Here is a 23,515-nt window from a genome sequence, read left to right on the forward strand (position 1 = left end):
TTATAAACACACACACACACACACACCAGAGTGCCAGTTTCGGGTCACTTTTGCCAGTCGAAGCCTGGATAAAGGAGCAGGGTTGGAATTGTGACATTAAAAAACAATAATTGCTAAAAGAAATTTAATTTGTAGCTCTAAATAAACTCTAAATGCATTTAGGACGTTTTTTACTCACTTTATGTCTCTTCCACGATGTTATTTCTCTCTCCAACAACGTAGGTTACAATTATATTAGCATGACCAATTATGCAAATTAGGTGATGACGTCATTTAGCGACTTTTAGGACAGCCAATAGCGATTTTCCTTACTGAGGAGTTGGCAACACTGCTCAAGAGTCACGCACCTCACGTCAGCCAGGTTTGTTCAGGAGAGTTTTAGAAAAGATATCAGTGTTTCAGGAAAAGTGATCCACCACTGACGACTCACAAACCTGTGTCAGGGAGGGAAACTAGGCAGAGCAAGTTTAAGGCTATCACGCTTATTACATCCCACTCTGACCTTTATGCTCTTTGCTTCCAGGTTCATCTGCAGGATAGAGTTAGGCACTCAGGTACATCCATGTCCGCCTAAAACGTTGCCCTACCTAACAAAGCTTAGTGTGAAAGTCAGAAGAAAACTGTTCTTAGGGGAAGTAAAGATCTACTCTCAGTTGTGAGAGTGTATCAAAGCACCTGGATGTGTTCGTTCAGGCCTTCACTGATGCACACACAGGTGATGTCACCCCACCACCCAGTTTGAAGGGAAAGCGGGTGGATTCACGGCTGCATCACTGTTGGGCGCTCCGGCTTTTGTGCACCATTTCATTCTGTGAGTGAAGGTCTATTGTTCTGGATAATGGAGCCAGTGCTGTTCACAAATAGAAGCAGGAAAGACCAGAGTGAAAAACACTGGAGCCGCAGGCTGCAGAGGGGAAGCCAGATTACAGCGAAACGCCTAAAACAATGGTGGGCTGTAACGTAAAAGGTACTGTGTGTGATTTAGTTTGCACAACCGCAAAACATGTCCTTTAATTCAGAGGAAGTTTCACTGCATTCATTCACGTTTTGGGGCTTAACTTTGTACTGTATTGTGCAGCGAGCAACCGAGAGATTCTATAGTTGGAGATGAGAGTGAAGCCACAGCACTGCGACTGTCTGCATGTTGATGTTTGAGGCCACTGACGGGAATTTGCTTGAGAGCTGCAGTCTGATAACGAAGGACGCCACCATTTTTTGTGATCGCCCACTGCAAACTCGAACTTTCACCCCCAGAGGACAGTTTTAGTCTCATGAGGCTTTGTTTTGTCTCCGAGGCAGTGTGGTATATAAAGTGTTTTTAAATGATGTGCCTGGTTACACAAACACTAGTTTAAATATGTCTGTGAAGGTTCTCAGTCATCCAGGTCATCGTAGTCAAAGGAGCTTGGCAAAGAAAAGCGTCTGGACTTCTTTAAGTTGCTTGAAGAATTCGAACTTAGAACTGAAGAAGCTTCTCAGATGAGAGGTTGTTGAGACAACGCCGGTCTCTGCGATTCTTTCACGCTGAGATGTTTCCATGTTTTACACAATCCTTTTATTACCCATTATTCTTACAGATGCATCTGGAGATCAGCACACTGCATTCCTATGCAGTCCTATGCTAAAGGCTGATCTAAAGAACTCCACACAACAGTTACAGTTATAACCTCTGGTCTCCTCCCCCCTACAGTAAACACCCCCACAATGGAAATACTAGTACAGTGGCCAAGGGTGCTGACACCCTGACCCCCATCTTCTTTTATGGTAGTGCCCATTTGCCCTTTGTCTGCTTCTCACCCTCAGTAACTCTTGCTTCATGCCCCGGGGGTGGGGGTTGATTGTTCTTGTTCTTGAACCTCAGTTCTTTGTTCCCATCCCAGGCCTATTTTCTATTTTGTATCCTTACACCCATTACCACAATATTATAATGTTGCAAGCAATCACAACTATATTCTCTTTAACGTTGATGTACATTAAGGAATCTATTCTCAACAAGGTGAAACGTCTTCAAGCAACTTAAAGAAGTCCAGACGCTTTTCTTTGCAAGCTCCTTTGACTAGTTTAAATAGTTGTGCCACCTTGTGGTACAAATTGGAACTACATGAAAGTACAGCCCGATCCACACTTTGCTCGAGCTGGTCTCTTCCAACACCACACGCAGATTTTTGGACACAGCGGTTTCTTAAGATGAGAACTTTTAAAAAAAAATTGAAATTGGGATTTTTTTTTTAAGCTTCAAAAAAACTGAGCTGAAGCCCCGCAAACTGATGTGAAAATATGAAAAGTTTTAGCATAATTACCTGAAGAATAGGAAACTTATTTCCTAAATGTAAGGGTCTGTTCTGAAGGCATTTTAAACTTACTCATTGATGCCACACAAATATCACTTCAGCAACCGAAGTGCATTTTTAGCAATTCTCAATTTTTCCATATTATAAAAGCAGACATATACATTAGGGCTGCCACGATTAGTTGACTAGTCACGATTACGTCGACTATTAAAATCGTCAACGACTGATTTAATAGTCGACGCGTCGTTTGAAGTTTTGTAAGATCACAAAAGACGCAGGAATAAGTAGTAGGATTTAAGAGTGTAATAACGGACTGAAACAGAAGATGGCAGCACTGCATGTACAAGGATGCCAGCTGCCGTTAAACCCCGAAGAAGAAGCTGTGTCCCAGAATTCATAGCGCAGCCCAGCTCAGTTTCCAACAATGGCGGCAGCTAGTTAGTTTTAATATTACTCTTATTATTCTTTCTGGGTCACAAAATAAACGTTTAACATATTTTCAGGCGAGAATGTAGCTGTGTAAACCTCAAATATCTGCTCAGTTTATCAAGACACCACATATTTTCAAAAGCGCTCCGACGTTTTCGGAGACGTCTGTTACCCACTAGCTCGATAGCTAGCTGGGGGCTAGGCTCACTAGAGCCGTGAGAACACCGGACTCCCGGGAAATCGTTTTCAAACCCACCGCCGTCTTTTGCTACTCAGGTTAAACATGTAATATAAGTCATTTAGATAACTTCAAAATGTTATTGTTTGGCTTTTTCAGTATTTTATTTGTTCCTGAGTAAATCGGTTTGGCTGAGATTAAAGTTGTAGTTTTTACACAGCTGAATAAACGTCAAGCAGACAACTGATTATCAGAAGTGAGAGATGCTCGAGAATTTACTCCGGTGTCCTGTTATATTTTAGATAGCAAGGAGTTTATTAAACTTCACCGAAACAATCTGCAAATTTCATTAAAATTTAATAAACTATCATCTTGTCTATTTTCAGTTAGCACAGACCTTAAACACTTAAAGCTGTAAGCTAATGATAGTTATATTAGAGCAGATGCTGCTGGTGCAATAATCTGTATGTTTTACGTCCAATGGATGATGATCTGATTACTTGACTAATCGCAAAAATAATCGGTGACTAGTCGACTATCAAAATAATCGTTTGTGGCAGCCATATACATGGACACCCACTCTGGCTCCTATTCATTTACATCCAGATGTCACACAAATACCTCACTGTAGAAACAAACATCTGTCCCACTTGGAATCAAACATTTCCTCAAAGTTTATATAGATGCACAAAAAAAAAAAAGCACTACATATTTTCGTGCAGAGCTCAAGTATTACCACATGTACAGATATTACATTTCACAACGTAAATTCTGGTTGAGCTGGATTTGAAATAAACAAACAGTGGAGTAGAAACCTTGCAGACTTTATTATTATCATTAACAAACTGTCCAATTTTTCATCTGTACAACAACAACAAAAGAAAAAAAGTGGACAAAAAAACCCCAAACCAATCAGGAGCTCAATGGATTCAAACAAACAAGAGTTTTACAAAAAGATCGGTCAAATACGCCACACGTCACCCTCTGTTGGGTGCAACAGGTCGTCTGGGATGTCCTGTACAGCGGGACGGCGGTTAGGCACACTTTGATTTAAAAACAAACAAACAAAATCTGATGGAAAAAAAAAGGCATTTCAATGAAGCAGAACGTCTCATTTACAAGCAGAGAGGGCAGCGCTCACCACGCCAAGCTTCGACAGTTAGAAGGGGAACGGTACATGTAGTTTACAGTAAGTTATCGTCACTCAGTATCATACACATGTACATATGATCAGCTCACGCAGGGAGAGGAGAGGCCATCGATTTAGTGTTTGCTCACACGTGTTTATATGAGACTGAACGCCTCCTCGGGCATCGACCTGCAGGCTGAGCGTCGCAAACACGCCCTCCGAGCAATCCGTCCTCCTCTACAGAACCACAGACTATATATGTCTGTGTGTACGCTTTTACAGAGCCAGAAGTGACCGTATCTGGACAAGAGGGGAGAGGTGTAAACTGTGAGTGTGCATAACCTGCCAGTTAGTGTTAAAGGTAACATTTGTAACACTTTCACCACCAGGGGGCAGAATTCTTCCAGGGGTGTACTGAAATGTTTCTGCCTTCCCTTAAGAGACTAACATGCTCTTAATCTCTTGCCTTGTTGCACCATCTCGTGGTAAAAACTGGTGTGCACCTCATATCTCATGTTCTGTTTAATGCTGTTGAGACAACTTTACAGTAACAGAGTAATTAGTGGCAAGTAACAAGCGAAAAAATAAAGACAATACCATGATTACTAAAGCAGAGACCCGTTGGATGGTTTGTTAGAAGAATTACCTGCACATCAAAGTCATATTCATTATCATCATCAAAGGAGAAGACACCCGAAACACGTTCCAGAGCTCAGTGATTCCAATTATTTGCCCACAAAGCTCCCTCACGCCTAACTTTAAGTCTTCACAAAGTCGGAGCAGGTGAGCTACGAATGAATTTACCCAGAGTGCAGCTATGAAGGAGAAACCATCTACAGAGATCAAAATGATTTTTGTGACAAGCTTTAAACATTTTTATTTCTGCGGTAACCTTGAACACTGACTCGTGCTGGAGTCGGCATCAAGTTGACAATGGCAAACTGCATTTTGCTGCTCGACACTGCCTCAGGTGAACCTACACAACTTCTGTTGAACTGATGCTACTGATGTTGTTATAATTTAAAAAAAAAATCTAATGTTTCTAATAACGAGGCCAGTGTATGTACAATAACTGGAAAGCTCCGGCTTCAGGCTGCTCTACATCCTGGATCTGTATGATGAGAGAGAGAAGAAGAGAAGATATCTTTAATCCGGTCAAGCCTTACCCCATCTGCTGCTCAGATCTCTTGCTTAGCAGGAACAGTCAACCAGTAGGAAGCAAATAAAGATTATTTGGAACCAGGAATCATGCAAAGTGACTCTGGTCAAGCCCAAGAAGAAAAACACGGAGCTGGAAGCATGCAGCATTTCAAAATCCGCACCGTCCCACGTGAAAATCCACTAGTTCCTCGAGGAGTTTGACACCTGGAGGTGTTCACACCTTTGCTGCCTCCCCCCGCCCTGCCTCTCCTCTCCCTCCTCCCACCCCCCCTGCAGGAAGAAGGAAGTCTCGCTGGAGAAAAGGCAACCAGAGAACATTCAAATCATAGATGAAAAAAAAGTAAACAAATAAATAAGGCTATGACAAAACAATATATATATATTTATAGATATTTAAAAAAAAAAAGAACGAAAAATGTGCAATGATTCCAGTATCATTTTTACACAAAAATGTTCACATCTCTATAGTAATCTAGAATTGTTTCTTTTTTGTCTTTATTTTTTTTCCTGCATTGCTTCTCAGCTTTTTTGTACCAACCAGCACAAAACCGACAGCCACTCTGCGCGGCGATGGGCGGCAATCAAAACGTCTGGTTTCCATCCCAGTCTGAGCAGAGTCTGATGTTTTTTTAAAAAAAATCCCACCCAAGATGGCAATGATGGGAGCGGCAGGTGGACACACGCGGTGCATTTATGACACAGGCTGTGCTGTGGGAAAATAAGACACCGGATTGATGAGGTTTCTCCATCTGGAGAAAACAAACAAAAACACCCCGAGTAAAATAACCACAAGTGATTCCGGTTGTAGCGAGTTGGCCAAAGTGTGTGAGGTGCAACTCTGTGGCCCCACCCTCGCCTCTTTATCTGTGGCTCGGTCGAGGGCTGGCTGGCACCGCCCACTTGGCAGTCCCTTGGCGATAAAATCTAATATGAATCAGCACAAAAAAAGGAGAGGGGGGAAAAAAGTGTAATAAACTCCAAAAACCTGTTCAAGCAGAAGGAGAAAAACAATCTGGCGACATAAAGACAGTTTGGATCTCACACACACCCTCACAGCAACACACACTCGCTCACACACATACCTTCACAGCAACACACACTCTTATCAATAAAATACTGGAGTCATTAAACTGCTCTATTACACATGAGCATTTGCCCACCCTGCATTCTACACATTTACACCTACGCATTTCATTTTTTCACCTTGACTTATAACCGTTGACCTCCGACCCCACATCCCCTCCCTATCCTTGCCCCTTAAACCAACAGCAAAAAGAGAAAGAGTTAAAAAACAAACAAAAAAACTCCTCCAGATATATCAGATAAGAATGTGTGAAAATCTCTGAATGACAGCTAGGATTGTGGGTAACGTCATTCCCGTGTAGATGCCCCCAGCTGTGAGAGAGGGTGAAAAAGCTTGCAGGAGGAAAGTAAAGACGATGCGGCAGACTTTCAGGAGCATCAGGGGTGAAATGGCGAGGAGGTCTTTTTCAGTTGCGGTCGTTAAATATGTCCTGACCCCAGAGGGGGGGGCGGGGTCTACCTGTCCTTGAGCTCCTGAGTGACTCGCTTGGTGAACCTGCCGCAGAACAGCCCCATCATGAAGAGCAGCGCCACACCGGCACAGATCACGGTCAGGATGTAGTTCTTGGACGGCGATGTCATCACCTGCATGGCCAAGTCCCCAAGTCCCTCAGCAGGCGCCACCTGGTGGACGGCAGAGAGAAAGACAACGTTTGTTTTTTACTTCAAATTAAAAGCCTGCGTCATTTCAGAGAAAAAATAAAAGCACCTTTAACCCTTTAAGACCTACCATAGAACCAAGTCCGCCAGAGCTTATATTATATGTTTACATGCTGTGGAGCCATTTTTGGGAGCATTTCAAGTTGCTATACATCAATACAACCATTACAGCCCAGATTTTAATAATATGTCTGCATTAAGTACATAGTAATTACATAAATTGCAAAAAAGTGCAATAAACTACAAAAAAATTGAAAATCATTTTTGTTTTTTTAACATATATTTCTAGTTAGAGAAATTTAAGAGGCTTATCCCTCAAAACTGTAAATACAAAAAAGTTACAATACAAAAAAATAGTTTCCCACCACAGGAAATTTATTTTGAGTGTCTTCATAGTTTTATTTTTGAAATACACCAATTTTTATACACTGCAGGAAAAACGAAAATAAATATTATAATGCAAATTTGCAAGAAAGCAGCATCAAAATAAACTATTTCCAGCAGTGCAATATGAGTCCTAAGCATCCCAGAAACCACACAGAAAGTCATAAAGTCAAAGATAACTCTTAAAAACACCAGTATAGGCTCATTGAGGCCCGGACGGTAAAAAACTACATTTCCGCGAAAATGACGTCACTTCCGGTTTCGGGCAGGTCATGGCGGACATGCGATAGTTCGCGCTGACGTCTATTCCAACGTAGGAAGTGTTACAAACAGCTGATCGGATCGGCAAAGCGTGTTTCTGGAATATTATGTTTTTGTTGCTGCAAGTGCTTTTTATGCAGTTTTTGCAAAACTATATGTGGAAGGAAACTGTGACCGAGGACAAGCTGATGGCATAAGATGTAAGTACAACTCCTCCGGTTTCATATGCAAAAAAAATTATTGCGCTAGCTCACGTGGTTGCAGAGCTACCGGGGTTTAAAAATAGTTACGCAAAACAGAGCGTGCCTGCTCCGACCGGTTTTAAAGGGTTAAACTTTTGTGCAAATTACTTATTCAAAAATATTTCATAAATAAAATAAAAATGTGTTCAATCGTCCAATTATGAGGTAAAAGCAAGTAATCAATTTCAAAATAAAAGTCTCTTAAAACTGACTCAAAAAGGTCAAAGGCGACAACTTCAAGTTTAATCTTGTGTTTTCAGGTTTAAACCTAAAGCTGGTTTTAATGACCGCTAACATAGCAACCTATGCTGCAGGCCTAACTTACTCTGGAGCAGGTAATGTGACGATAAGAGACCAAGACATACAAAATCACCACCAGTCAGCGCTCTGGAAAATAGCACTCCCACTCTTGGAAGATCCTGCGATAGATTAAGTGAAGCCAAATCATGTAGCGCAATCCTGGTTATGCTGAACTTGATTGATAGCACCTGCAGACCTCGCACGTGTGTCACAGGTGTTTCCCTGCTCGGTGCGTGTACCTTGGCAGCGTAGCTCCACATATCGATGCGATCCTGAAGTCTCTTCTTGCACTCGGGCTGCAGACGAATACGTTTGTCCTGCAGCGCTTCCATCAGGCACGACATTTCTGATGGGACACAAAACTTCCATTAGATATAAATAAACTGAAAGACAAACAGAATTTGGACGGGGATTGTAGTTTCTGTGTATTATGCAGAAGAAGCAGTTTGTTTCTGCTACCTTTTCTCTGCATGATTAAAAATAAATAACATTAATTTTGCTCCTGCAATGCAAAGTTTGCCCTTCTTGTGTTCTGACGGCCGCTGAATAGCAGCCAGTCGTTGAAATAAAAAGTGGGACGTTTGTTTTTCGTGTCTGAGTCACATGACTTCTGAGTGAGTTTGACTCACGGCGTCCTTTGCCGGGTGGGATGGCAGCACAGTGGTGTTTGATGTCCAGAGCGCAGGCCGTGTGAAGGACGGGGTCGACGTAGATGTCCGCCTTACTCTCCTTCAGCATGTTCAACACCTCCTGCGGGGTCAGCGTGGGAGAGGAGGGAGCGGGAGAGGAGGAGGAGCATAAATGTGTCGTTAGAAAAGCTTCTAGAAAGAAAGGATCGTGAGAGTGTGATTCCTCTTTTTCTTTCTAAAAGATTCGTTTAAACATTGATGCCAGAAAATAGCCACAGTTACATCACTGTAACTCAAAGAGGTACGCTTGATTTCTATCATAAGAATAAGAGTTTGTAAATGAAAATGAAACCATAAAAGAAACGATTACTTTACAGCTGGAAGCTGAAATCCAAATGATGGTCTGTTTGTCTGAGCGGTCAGTGAAGGCAGCTTGTTTTACCTTCTTACATCCTTCCTTCTTGAGCTTCAGCAGGTTGATTTTTAGACATTCCTCCACCTGTCCTGTCTGCTCCTGAGCTGCTGCCTCCTCTGTACACAGACTGGAGATCTGCAAACACACAATAATCAATAAAAAGCCATTAATGCTGTCAGAGCCCCTCTGAGCTCCTGCCTGCTCACTGTGAGTCACATTAAGCTTCTCAGCAGCTCTTAAATAATCCATATTTTTAAACTCTGGTGATGTTTCTCTTAAATCTGTTGCCTCAGTCACGATCCAGTCATCGTTTGTTCGACATCTTCTGACAGAACGAAGCGTAGGAGCGGCACGTGTGCATGAAAGAGATTCATATTTTTACTCTGTGTTTAATTTTAGCACTTATGTTGTTTTCATGAAAATATTTCGCTGCTTTTTGCTCCCAAGACTTGCATGCATGCCTTCAAATGTAACCCAGAAGCAGGTAGAACGTAAAGTACCGCTGATATCTGTGCAGTAATTTATTACCAAGCAGCTGGCACCTCCTGCTGGAGACATGACTACATCACAGTGAATGTCAGCTGTTTTTATTCCTACATATTTACCCAATAAGAATAATTATGACGCATGTGCTCGGGCACAAAATGAACACCTGAGTTAGGATGGAGTGATGGGAAGAATAAACTGTGTGTGTCACAGTGAAAGTGGAGAGCAGCAAACCTCTTCTGCACACTGGATCTGCAGCTGAGGGTCCAGTCTGTAGTCCAACGCCGACTCCTGCAGGATGACCCGGATCTGATCCTCGCAGTCAGGAGACAAACGCTGCCACACACAAAAATTTACTTTTATTCCACAAATGACTCCTTCACCATCTACAGGCGGACTCACCAACGCTTCTCATCTTATTATGATTGATTAAAAGTTGTGTGGATAGAGAGCAACACTCTCTTGCAGATCGGGGGTTGCTCAAATTAAACATTTCTGAAGTTTCAAATAATTATTCAGCAGCCAAAAGCTCAGAGTCTTTTGTCTTCTCTGGGATCCTAATGATCCCAGACAATGAGGACATATCAGAAATAATGTCACAGGTATAGAGGTTGTTCAAACCTTCTGTTTACAATAGGCAACCAATAAGAAGAAAGCTGATTTAAGGGGAAGGGACTTAACCCTTTAAGACCTACCATAGAACCAAGTCTGCCAGAGCTTATATTATATGTTTACATGTTGTGGATCCATTTTTGGGAGCATTTCAAGTTGATATACATCAATACAACCGTTATAGCCCAAATTATAATAATATGTCTGCATTAAGTGCATAGTAATTACATAAATTGCAAAAAAGTGCAATAAACTACAAAAAAATTGAAAATCGTTTTTGTTTTTTTTAACATATATTTCTAGTTAGAGAAATTTAAGAGGCTTATCCCTCAAAACTGTAAATACAAAAGAGTTGCACAAAATAGTTTCCCACCACAGGAAATTTATTTTGAGTACCTTCATAGTTTTATTTTTGAAATACACCAATTTTTATATACTGCAGGAAAAACGAAAATAAATATTATACTGCAAATTTGCAAAAAAGCAGCATATGCATCAAAATAAACTATTTCCAGCAGTGCAATATGAGTCCTAAGCATCCCAGAAACCACACAGAAAGTCATAAAGTCAAAGATAACTTTTAAAAACACCAGTATAGGCTCATGAGGCCTTGATGGTAAAAAAAACTACATTTCCGCAAAAATTACGTCACTTCCGGTTTCGGGCAGGTCATGGTGGACATGCAAAAGTTCGCGCTGACGTCTATTCTAACGTAGGAAGTGTTATGAACAGCTGATCGGATCGGCAAAGCGTGTTTCTGGAATATTATGTTTTTGTTGCTGCAAGTGCTTTTTATGCAGTTTTTGCAAAGCTATATGTGGAAGGAAACTGTGACCGAGGACAAGCTGATGGCATAAGATGTAAGTACAACTCCTCCGGTTTCATATGCAAAAAAAATTATTGTGCTAGCTCACGTGGTTGCAGAGCTACCGGGATTTAAAAATAGTTACGCAAAACAGAGCGTGCCCGCTCCCACCGGCTTTTAAGGGTTAAACAGTCTCAGTCTCAGTCAGAGGAGCTGCACTAAAGCTGCTTCACTGGAGACAAAGAATAAAAGTATGGATCTGGAAATGAGCAGAATAACCCCCAACCCAACTATTCTTAGCTATTCTAAGTGTATGATCAACACCTAACAGATGAAATAAATAAATTACAGGTTCATATTTGTTAAAATAAAATCAGTTTGAATGTTTTTGCTCAGTGAAGCAGCGTCCCTAGAGCCAGTAAAACCTGGATGTGACACTGAGGTTTGGTAAAGTCAGCCGTGGCTCTCACCTGGTCGGCGTATTTAAGCTTGAGGCAGGAGATGACCTGACCCTCCAGCTCGGTTTCATCCTTTGCCTTTTTTAGGATGGAGTCACAGAACTTCGGGATGTCGGCTTTGCAGGCCTTCCTCAGCACCGGGTTCAGCCTGTAGTCTGGAAACAAACGCATAACAGACGAAAATCTGATCTCATGCTAACAAGCAACACTTCATCTGTTCTCTCACCTCGGCTTATTTAGACTTGAGCTGCTTTATTCTAATTAATCTTTCCATTTCATTTAGCTCTGTTTTATTGAATTACTCTACTGTATTTCATCTATAATGTTTTATTAGCTGTGTTTGATGTTTTCACTGTTACACCGCAGCTCCACTCTGTGCACAGAGATGCACTCACAGCAAGACTGAGCAGAAAAGGAGAATCCAAAGAGACTGTAAAGACTCTCACAATGAGCTGAAACAAGACTGGTGCAAATAAATGAGGTCAAAGAAAATAATAATGGGTATGTGCTTTGGCTGTACTGTTTATTCTTTTACTAGTAAATGGGAAATGTTTACATTTAAATTCTTGGAGGTATAACTAAAACGAAAAACATGTAAATGACTGAGTCACAGTCTCCTCTTTGTCTCGTGTGTGTGTGTGTGTGTGTGTGTGTGTGTGTGTGTACCTGTGTTCTGGGTGATCTGTCGCTTGGTTATCATCTGCTTGCATTTGGGATCCATCATCTCGCTGTTCTTGTTCTGCTTCAAACACTGAAGAACGTTCTTCCCGTCTGACTCTGTACAGAAGCGCTGAACACATCAAACAGCCCGTTACATTCGGCTCAATCACAACGACAAACATCAAACCCTCGTGGACCCACAATTAAAGAAACGCCCACACCCCGAGGCCCATATTTAACCAAAAGAAACCCTTTGAGGGGCCACCGACGCCAGAGGATAAGATAACGAGTCTGTGATGTTTCTGGTCATTTGATGAAAAACTGCTTTATTCTTCGTTAAATTACCAAACAGCACAAAGATGGAGGATAAGCATCCCCGACGGGCAGAGACAAACACCATCATAACCCAGAAACGAGATGGTGATGATGAAAAGACTTCAGCCAAGAGAATGTCTGAGATCGTCCATGCACAACATAAGGTTAGCCATTAACACGCTGCTACATGGTCTGAATTACTCGCTAAGAAATAGTCCTGATCCTAAGATTCATGTTCACAGTTCAGAGTGAAGGAAACTGATCTTGTTTTTCTTCTCTTGCTTACTCTGATCATGTTCTTGCAGACTCTCATCAGCTGATAGTCAAGTTCAGAATCAACCATCTCCACCTCCTGCAGCTTGAAGACCTTCTGGTGGCATTGTGAACTCAGCTTACGCTTGTTCTCCTTCAGACACTCGATAACCTGCAGAGATGAAGCCAACAAAGAAATAAATGAATAAATAAATTCTCTTTTTTGTACAGGTCAGAATGTTTAAAAATTTTCTTCGACTCCTTACATTCGTACTTTGTATTTTACGGATTTCCCAACAAAGTTACAGGTAAAATCTACTGGCGGTAAAATTATTTTAGGTTTTAAAGCTGCCGGCTCTTTCTTCATTCGTTCAGTGTTAAGGAAACACTTTTGTCTGCACTGTGGTGGCAGCGGCGGTTAAAGTTTGGTTCTAACATGGTCCACAGAGAGTTTACAGGTTGTTTTTAATTATATCAGAAGAGCTGCGTGTGTGTGTTGACCTGTGCATTCCCAAAGGCCACGTTCTGACACAGCCTGCCGATGTCGGTCCTGCAGGAGTCGTACAGCTCCGGTTCCAGACGGATGTCCTCTGACTGCAGACGTTTGAGGGAGATTTGGAGAATTTAAAGGAAACAGACACAAAATAAAAACTTTAAAGACACGAAGGATCTCTGCTCGCTTCAACAAAGCACACCGGAAAAGAGAAAAACACCAGATGCTCCCAGGAGGAACCTTAGACGATGCCGTTTGCTGCTACTTTTTACTCCAGGTTTGGAAAAGTGACTGGAGCATAAACTAGATCCGCTCATGTCAGTTTACTTTATTTACATTTCAATACGCACCTACTGACATCAGGGTATCCAAGTGTTATTCCATCTTAATATTTTGACTTCTTAAGTCTTTGTGCTGCATGTTTTCTATCATTATATATATATTACCGTTTTGTTTTCTTACACTTTTTCCATTTGATTTCTTTTTAACTGCTTCTAATCCATTTATTATTATTGGGTTTGTCAGTCATGTGTGATGTGCTGTGAACTGCACAAAAAGGTGTTATAAAACTGCAGCTGCTGTTGCTGTGAACCAGAATCATCTGCACATGCGTCCTGATAGAGAAATATATTTTAACTGTTTCTACAAACACGGGTTAAATCTCTTTTATAAGCTCACAGAAAACCAAACATACTTAGCCTAAAACTAAAGGTTCTAAAATCATTTTCTTTTAACACCATGTTGGGCTGTTTCATACGTTTCTGGGCTGAGGTCGTTACGCTGCCCGACTGTGACAGAGAGTCAGAGAACATACCATCTCCACCTCCTCCACCCGCAGCTGTTTACGACACTTGACAGACACCCGCTGCTCCTTGGCGTCCTGCAGGGTGTCGTTTCTCACCGTGGTGCTGAGGCAGATCACGACATCCACCCTGACAACGACAGGAAGTCACAGAGGTTCACCCGACCGGTCAGATTCAGTATGATCAGCAGATGAGAAAAAAGTAAGAAAAAGCAGAAAGTGTCCAATTTAAAGTTTTAATTAAAGAAAAAAGAAGTAGAAAGATCTGTGTTAGAATAAACTGCTGAGTAACAGTGAAGCTCGATTAAGCAAATTACACCAAAACCACAGCTGGAGATGGACAGAGTGGAGTTTAGTGGCCAGCATGGGTGTGAACCCAAAGCTTACACACCAAGCTACAGCTACATGTTGTAGCCATGTACTGTCACCAGGGGGCAGTGTCAACATATTTAGAACAACAGTTGGTAAAGTGGGCTTCAGCAGCTTCAAAGTGAAACAGAGGTTTTTATAATTAGTTTTCCACTGCAGCTGCTGCCTGTGCTTCTCTTAGTGCTTCTTTCACCTTTAAAGGTGCAGTCAGTCATTTTCTGAGTTTATTTAAAAAAAGCAAAACAAAAAACATGTCTAATTACAAGTGTTCACATCCAACAACGTGAGATCCACTCCACAACTTCACTAACACCAGCTGAGCTTACCCACAGAGGAGTTCAACATACCCTCAACAGTTCACCTCAGTATCGCTGTTATCGGTCAGAAGACAGCTTCTCTTACTCATCGACCGATCTGACACACACTCGTTCTACTGAATAGACACCAGTTGATGTAAACAGCAAACTGGCAGCCGACACTCGCTACAGATGAATGGCAACCAAAGCTATTTGTCCTAGAGCAGCCACCGTAGCTAGACTACATACTTCAGTCAGGAGGAGTAAGATGACACAATTCAGTTCGCTGCAATCTAGTGCTGTAATTTTCCCCCTCGGTGAACTTCCTGTTGAAGCCCACTTTTCAACCTATAGTGTATGTAGAAAAAAAACATGCAACAGACCCTGAAGTGGGTCTGCAAATCCAGCACTAGGTTCAGATTAGCCTGTCTAAAACCCGTCTTTCAATATTAACTGCAGACCCCTGCTGGCCTGCAGCATGCCTGCCAGGTGACAGAGGTGAGAAGGCCCAGTAAGCAGCGGACTGCTTGAGAGACCTTCAGTGATCTGCAGACTTAAACTACAGGAAACCAGTAAAGATCCATCCACAGGTTCATGCATGCAAACCTGAAAGGCTCTTTTTCCATCATCATAACTTGGGAGTTATGATTTTCACAGACATCAAATGGACACAAGCATCACCATAGCTAATTATGCAATACAGTTCAATTTGTCCAATGCATAGAATAAAGATCTGTGTGAATGTAGCATGCAGCTTAACCCTTTAAGACCTACCATAGAACCAAGTCCGCCAGAGCTTATATTATATTTTTACATGCTGTGGAGCCATTTTTGGGAGCATTTCAAGTTGCTATACATCAATACAACCATTACAGCCTAGATTTTAATAATATGTCTGCATTAAGTGCATAGTAATTACATAAATTGCAAAAAAGTGCAATAAACTACAAAAAAATTGAAAATCGTTTTTGTTTTTTTAACATATATTTCTAGTTAGAGAAATTTAAGAGGCTTATCCCTCAAAACTGTAAATACAAAAAAGTTGCACAAACTAGTTTCCCACCACAGGAAATTTATTTTGAGTGTCTTCATAGTTTTATTTTTGAAATACACCAATTTTTATATACTGCAGGAAAAACGAAAATAAATATTATAATGCAAATTTGCAAGAAAGCAGCATATGCATCAAAATAAACTATTTCCAGCAGTGCAATATGAGTCCTAAGCATCCCAGAAACCACACAGAAAGTCATAAAGTCAAAGATAACTTTTAAAAACACCAGTATAGGCTCATGAGGCCCTGATGGTAAAAAACTACATTTCCGCGAAAATGACATCACTTCCGGTTTCGGGCAGGTCATGGAGGACATGCGATAGTTCGCGCTGACGTCTATTCTAATGTAGGAAGTGTTATGAACAGCTGATCGGATCGGCAAAGCGTGTTTCTGGAATATTATGTTTTTGTTGCTGCAAGTGCTTTTTATGCAGTTTTTGCAAAGCTTTATGTGGAAGGAAACTGTGACCGAGGACAAGCTGATGGCATAAGATGTAAGTACAACTCCTCCGGTTTCATATGCAAAAAAAAATTATTGCGCTAGCTCACGTGGTTGCAGAGCTACCGGGATTTAAAAGTAATTGCGCAAAACGGAGCGCGCTGCTCTGACCGGTTTTAAAGGGTTAAGGAGCTTTGAGTGGTCAACATCAATGCAAAAATATACATTTCCACCAACTGTAGTGTTACAATCTTAGGTTTCTACAACATTTACACTCTCAAACCCAGAAACAACAACTTAGACGTGATCACAGAGCATTGCTGAGTGTGGTTCTAAGGCTTGTGAATCCAGATCATTTCTTTTAAAAAACATCCTACATGTGAAACTGTCCTCTGTGTTTGGACTGCTGGATGGAAAAAGGCTGCTGGCAGCTCACAGTATAATTCAGCCATCGGTCACACTCTGAAACACAGAGCTGGAAACCTCAGCAGGTCTAACAGGACTGTATCTGACTGGACACCACTAACACAAACACCTAAAAACTGAGGGTATGTTTAGAAAAAAACCCAATCAGACAGTAGATTCAGATTGTATGGTCACATATCCAATCAACTGTTGGACATACTGGTGCTTTTTGCATTTGTGATATCTTCTATGGCTGATTTTGCTCAAGTCTGTATTTGTCTTACTTCTTCTTGATGTTGGGACACAGTTTGAGGACGTCTTCCTTGCAGGCCGTCTTGAACTTGTAGGAAAAACGGAAATCTTTAACCTGAATCTGTGGACGGGCAGAAGGGCAGTCAGAGCAGTTGGTTATTAATGATTTCAAGAAGCTGCAGGAATATTACAGCCTTTCTAAACTGATAAGATTATGCATAACAAAACATTAGGAGCTCATTCTTCTTCTACTCCTGCACCAACACATTTCCATCAGTCTGCTCACCAGCTGGAAGTGTGTCACTCCCACGGCACACTTCTCATTCATCTCCTTCTGGTGTTTGTTCTGAACCAAACACTCCATCAGATCACCAGAGTCGATCTGGTTATCAGCCACCTCCTGCCAGGCGCACAGAGAAAAGGAGAAGGAAGACTGAACTCATCGACAACTTCCTCTGAAATATGTTGAAACTGACAAAAGTAATCAACATGCTGTATTTAGCAGAAGATGCTTTGAAAGAGCTGTGAAAAATGTAATCACACTGCATAGATGCAAGATGGTTCAAGTGAGATAAAAAATAAAAGTCACCGTCTTATTCATCTGATCAAAAATAACCTCTCAGTGTGACGAGAACTTGTTCATGAGCATTTTAGCAAAGAACAGCGAGCTCTTCGTGTGGCGCCAGCTTTGACCAAACACAGAAACTTTGAAATTTTGTTTTGTGGTCAAGAACTTAGACCACACATGGGAAAACCCAGGTCAGGGACCATCTCAGTCCAGCCCCCAACATCCTAAAAACAAACAAATAACCCCTCAGAAGGCAAAACTTCAGGGGGGCACAAAAGGAGAACCAGACAACACTGTGGCAATAAATAAGAGGGCAGCTTTGGAAATAACTGTCTCACAACTGTGAAAAGATGAACCTACTGGAAGGAAAACATAAGCTGTGAAAGGACTGCTGGTTTGCAGAGAATTTTCAAAATAAGAGCATGGGGACTGTCCACAAGAGAAAATTTGATTTTGCTGTTACAGATGAAATTTTTTTTTAATTTAACTAAACTGCAAAATATCCTCCTTGGCAGGCCTTCAGCTTTTTCCATTTCCATTTTTCCATTGTTGAGTATATGGCGACTCTGACCTGCTAAGGAAAAACGTTACACGTCGCAGCTTCAGTCACAGGAACATCAGTTTGCTTGGAGGCTGTTGTAGAGTCTCAACCAAACTTAGTATATTCGCCCAAAAACACAGAAAATGTCCAAAGAATTGAAGTTTGAAGGAAGATGTGCTCATCAGTTCATACTTACATGGCAGTGGGCCTGAATGACGGGATCACAAGCTCTCATCAGCAGCGCCTCAATCTGAATATCCTGCAGACGGAAATCACAAACTCAAAATGACTTCAGCCAGTTCAGGTTAACCTGCTTTTATCAGAGTGGGACGGCTCAAACTCACTATTTCAGTCCAAATGTCTGCTACTGTACTGAGAAGTTAATTATCAGGTTGATGCACCGCCTGCTGTCTGACAGTAATTCAGTGCAAATAATACAACTTTTCAGACAACTGGAAACTGGTTTGTAAACACCTATAAAAAAGGGCCAAGTCTTTTTTTAAATCATCCTTAATCATCTTTAACTACATACAGCAAATTTATGCAAAACTCATTTCAAGCCCTTCCTTTGATTTTAATACTTTTAATGCCTCAAAGGAACCTTGGAAACATCAGTTGTCTCATGTTTGTAACTAATGTTTTGCACGCTTTAAAGAAACTGCAGTGTACGGAGACAAGCTAACCTCGGACTCCAGCTCGGTCAGGTTTCCCACCACCTCCTTGCAGTCAGCAACCAGCTCGTCCAGGTGGTCCTGCAGGCACTCCAGCTCCTGCCCGGCCTCCGTTTTCTCGCTGCACCACTTTCCCAGGTCAGTCATGCAGCGCCTCTGCAGCTCAGGGTCCAGCTTCACATCCAGCGCCCTCTGGTGGAGAATCCTCTGCACCTCCACCTTGCAGTCCCGGGAGAGCTGCAGGAGGACGATGACGACATCGTCATCAAATTACCCACCAAAGCATCGGCTGTTGTTAATCACGGACACTGTAAAATGACACTCCACCCAAGATTTTTAGTGTGTCTGTCCTTTACATTTAATCCTCAAAAGCCTTTAGATTTGTACGTTTAATTCAATATTAACAGATAAAATTAAAGAGTGTGATATTGACATTAAACGTTAATACTTTTATGGCACTTGTTTTTCACGATTTATTTCTCATTAACAAAGACGACAATGGCGGAGAGCAGCATTGCCTTTCTACTAATCAAGTCTTCGTTATCAGCGTTGCACTGTATACAGGTCTTTGCGATATTTGAGCTCTTTAAAAAGCTATTAATGATTTTGTCACACTGTATTTCTCCAGTCTGTACTTGTAATGCAGCTGCACATTCCCAGGTAGGGATGGGTATTGTTTAGGTTTTATCCGATACCGGTGCCAAACCGGTACTTTTGAAACGGTGCCGGTGCTTAAACGGTGCTCAAACCGGTGCTTAAAGAACGGAGAACACAAAATTGGTCCAAAAACCTCTCATGTTCAGCTGTTTTTTTGTAAAAAGATAACAATGTTAGCCTTTTCTGCAGCTATGGGGCATATATGGTATCATTCTTGGCTGGAAGCAGCTTAAACAATGGAAAAAACACAAACTTTGTCCAAAAACCTCTCATGTTTAGCTGTTTTTTTGTAAAAAGATAACAATGTTAGCCTTTTCTGCAGCTATGGGGCATATATGGTATCACTCTTGGCTGGAAGCAGCTTAATCAATGGAAAAAACACAAATTTTGTCCAAAAACCTCTCATGTTTAACTGTTTTCCACTTTTTCTTTGGTCATTTTAGCCTTTTTGGCCAGGGTGAAGGGAGTATCTGCCATCAAACAAGAAGACAGCCGCATGTAGCTATGATGATGTTTGCTAGTTCACCTTACATGCATTAATGTAATAACGTGGTTAGCCTACTCAACGTAAATTACACACGAACAACATTAAGCTACTCACGCAGAGAAGAACGGCTGCTGCTGCATCATCATCCTCATCATTTCTGCTACACTGGCAGGGCTAGGGGCCAGGACTCTCCTCTTCGGGGTTTTGGGGGATGTTGCTAACTCCGGGTCGATAACAGGCACCACACCCGCAGTAGATGTGCTCGGTGTGAGGTCTCGCAGCAAGCTATCAAATACGGCGCATTTCTCGGCTTTTAAAAAAAACGCTATGCGTCACCAGGTGTTTCATCGGATTCGAGGTGTTACCTCCTTTGACAGTATCACAGTATCAGCTTAAAGCACTTGTTGCAGCTGCTGAGTTTGCATATTTTGCTGTGAAGTACAGCCAGACTTTTAACCGCATCGCCTTGGGCATTTTTAATCTGTAGCTCTGCTCTAAAAGAACGTACGTACCTGGACCCGCCTACTATCCTTGGAAAGGTAAAATGATTGGCTAGAATCCAAAGTGTATCACAGCTCAGGAAAATAAAGCACCAAAATGTGCGCTGCTTTTCGGTCTGGTTACTACCGTTTATGTCAGAACCGGTGCCATAATGGCACCGGATACCGGTACCCATCCCTATTCCCAGGTTACTAAAATGCATTGATATTAATGACCGCTGGAGCACAGACACCTGCTCAAGGTATGTGAAACTTCCCATACAGGCCAAAACATTTTTTGCAGCAGGCTGTAAACATGTTTACAACATGTTTAGTCTATGGGGACCGACCCTACACTCAAGCCTCAAGTGGACATTCCAGGTACTGCAGCGTTTTACAACTTCCTGGTTTTCATAGATGTTTCTTCCTGTCAAAAAGGGAATTCTTCCTCCCCACCACTGCCAGATGCTACACAGAGGGTAATTTGATTAGCAAGGTTCTCTCTGTAACATCATGGGGTGTTTAACTAATTTCACACAACTTGTTACAAGCCTCAGCAACTGGAAAAACACATTTTGGGTGGAGTATCACCTTAAACACAGCCAGCATTTCCTACACTGCTTGTTTTAATCAAAGGCTTAATTTTGCTGCAGCTGAATCATCAGCATCACCAAGTTTTCCGTAAGTGGATCGTCATATTGATTCTTCACTTCAGGGTTCAGCAGCTCACTTCAGCAATTAAAAGCCAGCTCCCACATGCACTGAGAGCGAGTGGGAATTATCCATCACAATCACTTCTCCTCTACAAACCACCAGTAATCATCCAAGATGCGATTCTGTGAGCAGCATCATGAGATCAGCAGCAGTAAGAGGTACTCACCATCGAACCATGGTTTTCCGCTTCAGACTCACCACTGGGGAACTATGAGAGCATTCTGTGGTCAGAGACTTCCTGTATATATTTGGCACCTTACATTTACCTCTTCACACATGCAAGTTGCTGTCAGTTCAGGCTTGAAGCAACTTTGTGCGTTTGTATTAAATAAAGATTAAAGTCACTTCATCTGAATTCGTCACAGCCGTCTTCACCTCCTTCAAACTGAAAACATTTCCAGTATTTTTCACATTTGGCAGAAACTCATCAGACTAAACAAGGGTTTATCTTCTGTGACCCTGAAATGTATCTGCACTTTTAGGCTGAGCCTACAGATAAGTCACAACCTTGAGAACAAAAACAAACAGCTGTGCAGACACAGAAAGCTTAAAGCGAGGAACATTTAAATGACCTTTTATTTAAAAAGCCTAAACTGTAGAAAAATGCACTTTTTCAACTAATTTGAATTAAGAGGCCTTTCAAGCCACTGACAGTATACAAAACGTTGCCCCTGTAAATCGCTTATTTGGCATAAAAATGTCCAAATTAGTCCAAAAAACTGCAGTGGTCATTTGAAAACAAAATGTACACTGTACTAATTGCAATACTGTAAGTAGTCACACAATTAAGGCAACACTTCACTGAGCCACAGTCTCTTTATAAAATTAGTCTATGTTCCTAGTGTAAATACAGAGCTCCTATGGCTGCATGAACGCCCTATAAGCCAGGTTTTTGTGCTTTACATTTACCTCTCCTGAAACAAACTGTTCTATTAACAAATCAAGTCCTGCAATCTTCACATTTAATCATCAGATTAAATCAACGGCAGAGACTCACCCTTCGTCCCTGCTCCAGAGAGCGGTAGGCGTGGCGGTACAGGCATGAGAAAATGGCACCAGGCGGCATCAACTCGCTGGTCTCGTTCCAGCCGTGAGTGTGGCAGAGTCGGGATGCATCGGACTGACATTTCTTGTACAGGATCGGATCCAACCTAAGCAGCGACACAGGGTGTGACAGGCAGATTAATACCTGCAGCTGTCTCTTTGGGGCAAAAGCACAGACAGAAAAGATAGACGAAGATCCTGGCTCTGAAACGTAAAACCAATGCAGGACTGTCTTAAACCTAGGGCTGGGTGATATGACCCAAAATTCATATCTCGATTTTTTTTTTTTAAGCCATAAAGTAAGAACAAAAAGAGAGTTCTTAGTCAAAGCTGTGTCCCAGATGTCACACAGGCACTTTTATTAACATAGAGCATAGATGTACATAAAATTTACTCAAAAATAAATTATGAGCATTTATTAAATAATAATGCTCCATAAATAAAAGAAAACTATGTTGTTTTTGTGCATAACAAAAAGCTCACAATTGTGCAGTCAAAATGTAAACTAACAGACGCAGAGCATAATAACAAAGACAGATTTCACAGCTGCTCTGTTCCCAACTTCTACTGCGTGACTGACAGCATTGAGTTTGAAATCCTCTTTGTAACCACGTCTCTTAACAGGTGCCATTTATGGTCCTTATACACAGTAGGGTAATGTTGCGTTGAAGCACAGTACGTATCACTCCGCGAGGCTCCAGACTACGGTAGCCGTAATGCTCCGACAATCCATCAAGCGGTGCAGCTCCGTATCTTACCAAAGTCGTACTAAAACATTTTTTGACAGATTGCTGAGCGCTGTGTTCCACATAAAATCGGTTCGCGGCCATCAAGCACAACCAGAATTCATACATAAGGTGCGCTGTCAACTTTTGAGAAAATGAAAGGATTTCAGGCCGTGCAGCCCCTCTGGGCTGCATGGCGTTAGCGTGGTTAGCTCGTTAGCGTGGTTAGCTCGTTAGCGTGGTTAGCTAGCTAACACGTTGACGGCGTCCAGCCCCACGCACGGGGCGATGCGCAGTAACTTGTTAACGGAGGTTTGCCTTGTCCATCTTGTCGCTTCCTGCAGGTGAAGCGATGGGGGAGGAGGGGGAGTTGTGTTCAGTGAAGGAGAGGCGAGGCCGAGTAACGTTGGGTAAAGACAAAAGTGGACGAAAGAGAGGCAAACTTGTGGCTCCACAAGTATAATTATAACGTAACATAGACTATATCGATATAAAGGATATTGTTACATCTTATATCTCGTATAAAAATATATCGATATTTTTTAAAAACTCGATATATCGCCCAGCTCTACTTAAACCTACTTTTTAAAAAAAAAAAAAAAATGACCCCTAGGGGGGCGGTGCTTGTGGTTGTAAAAATCCTTCCAGGCCCACAGACATCTAAATACCTCCCTAAGTTCAGGTTCACTTCAGATCCTCACTTGTCAACTTTCACTTCAAAGCAGATGGCAACAGCAAAACTCTCAAGGCTTCCAATCAGCACTTTACT

At 41.8% G+C, this 23,515-nt stretch overlaps 1 protein-coding gene and 1 long non-coding RNA gene across 6 annotated transcripts in view; one reads left to right on the forward strand and one right to left on the reverse strand.

The window, feature by feature from the left end:
- Window positions 1-188: 188 nt before the first annotated feature.
- LOC146513500 (Golgi apparatus protein 1-like) overlaps window positions 189-23,515 on the reverse strand; it is a 45,649-nt gene continuing 22,322 nt past the window's right edge. Inside the window, exons 11-28 of one of the 5 annotated variants that reach the window (XM_085166804.1) lie at window positions 21,975-22,128; window positions 21,144-21,185; window positions 18,653-18,877; window positions 18,166-18,228; window positions 17,147-17,260; window positions 16,893-16,981; window positions 14,058-14,175; window positions 13,252-13,344; window positions 12,785-12,922; window positions 12,190-12,313; window positions 11,536-11,678; window positions 9,883-9,984; window positions 9,190-9,297; window positions 8,748-8,868; window positions 8,358-8,464; window positions 6,732-6,895; window positions 6,039-6,112; window positions 189-5,937 (exon numbers count right to left, since the gene is read on the reverse strand). In XM_085166804.1, coding sequence (XP_085022930.1) covers window positions 6,049-6,112; window positions 6,732-6,895; window positions 8,358-8,464; window positions 8,748-8,868; window positions 9,190-9,297; window positions 9,883-9,984; window positions 11,536-11,678; window positions 12,190-12,313; window positions 12,785-12,922; window positions 13,252-13,344; window positions 14,058-14,175; window positions 16,893-16,981; window positions 17,147-17,260; window positions 18,166-18,228; window positions 18,653-18,877; window positions 21,144-21,185; window positions 21,975-22,128 — 1,969 coding nt within the window. In that variant the 3' untranslated portion in view covers window positions 189-5,937; window positions 6,039-6,048. Of the gene's footprint in view, window positions 6,896-8,357; window positions 8,465-8,747; window positions 8,869-9,189; window positions 9,298-9,882; window positions 9,985-11,535; window positions 11,679-12,189; window positions 12,314-12,784; window positions 12,923-13,251; window positions 13,345-14,057; window positions 14,176-16,892; window positions 16,982-17,146; window positions 17,261-18,165; window positions 18,229-18,652; window positions 18,878-21,143; window positions 21,186-21,974; window positions 22,129-23,515 lie in introns of all 5 variants that reach the window. The other 4 variants (XM_085166806.1, XM_085166803.1, XM_085166805.1 and 1 more) reach the window with 4 other exon arrangements.
- Window positions 276-23,319, forward strand: LOC146513501 (uncharacterized). Its single transcript, XR_014875146.1, has 2 exons — window positions 276-338; window positions 22,716-23,319. It is a non-coding gene; the product is annotated as an uncharacterized LOC146513501 (long non-coding RNA).

This window comes from Neolamprologus multifasciatus, chromosome 7, assembly GCF_963576455.1.
Source record: "Neolamprologus multifasciatus chromosome 7, fNeoMul1.2, whole genome shotgun sequence".
Taxonomy (NCBI): Eukaryota; Metazoa; Chordata; class Actinopteri; order Cichliformes; family Cichlidae; genus Neolamprologus; species Neolamprologus multifasciatus.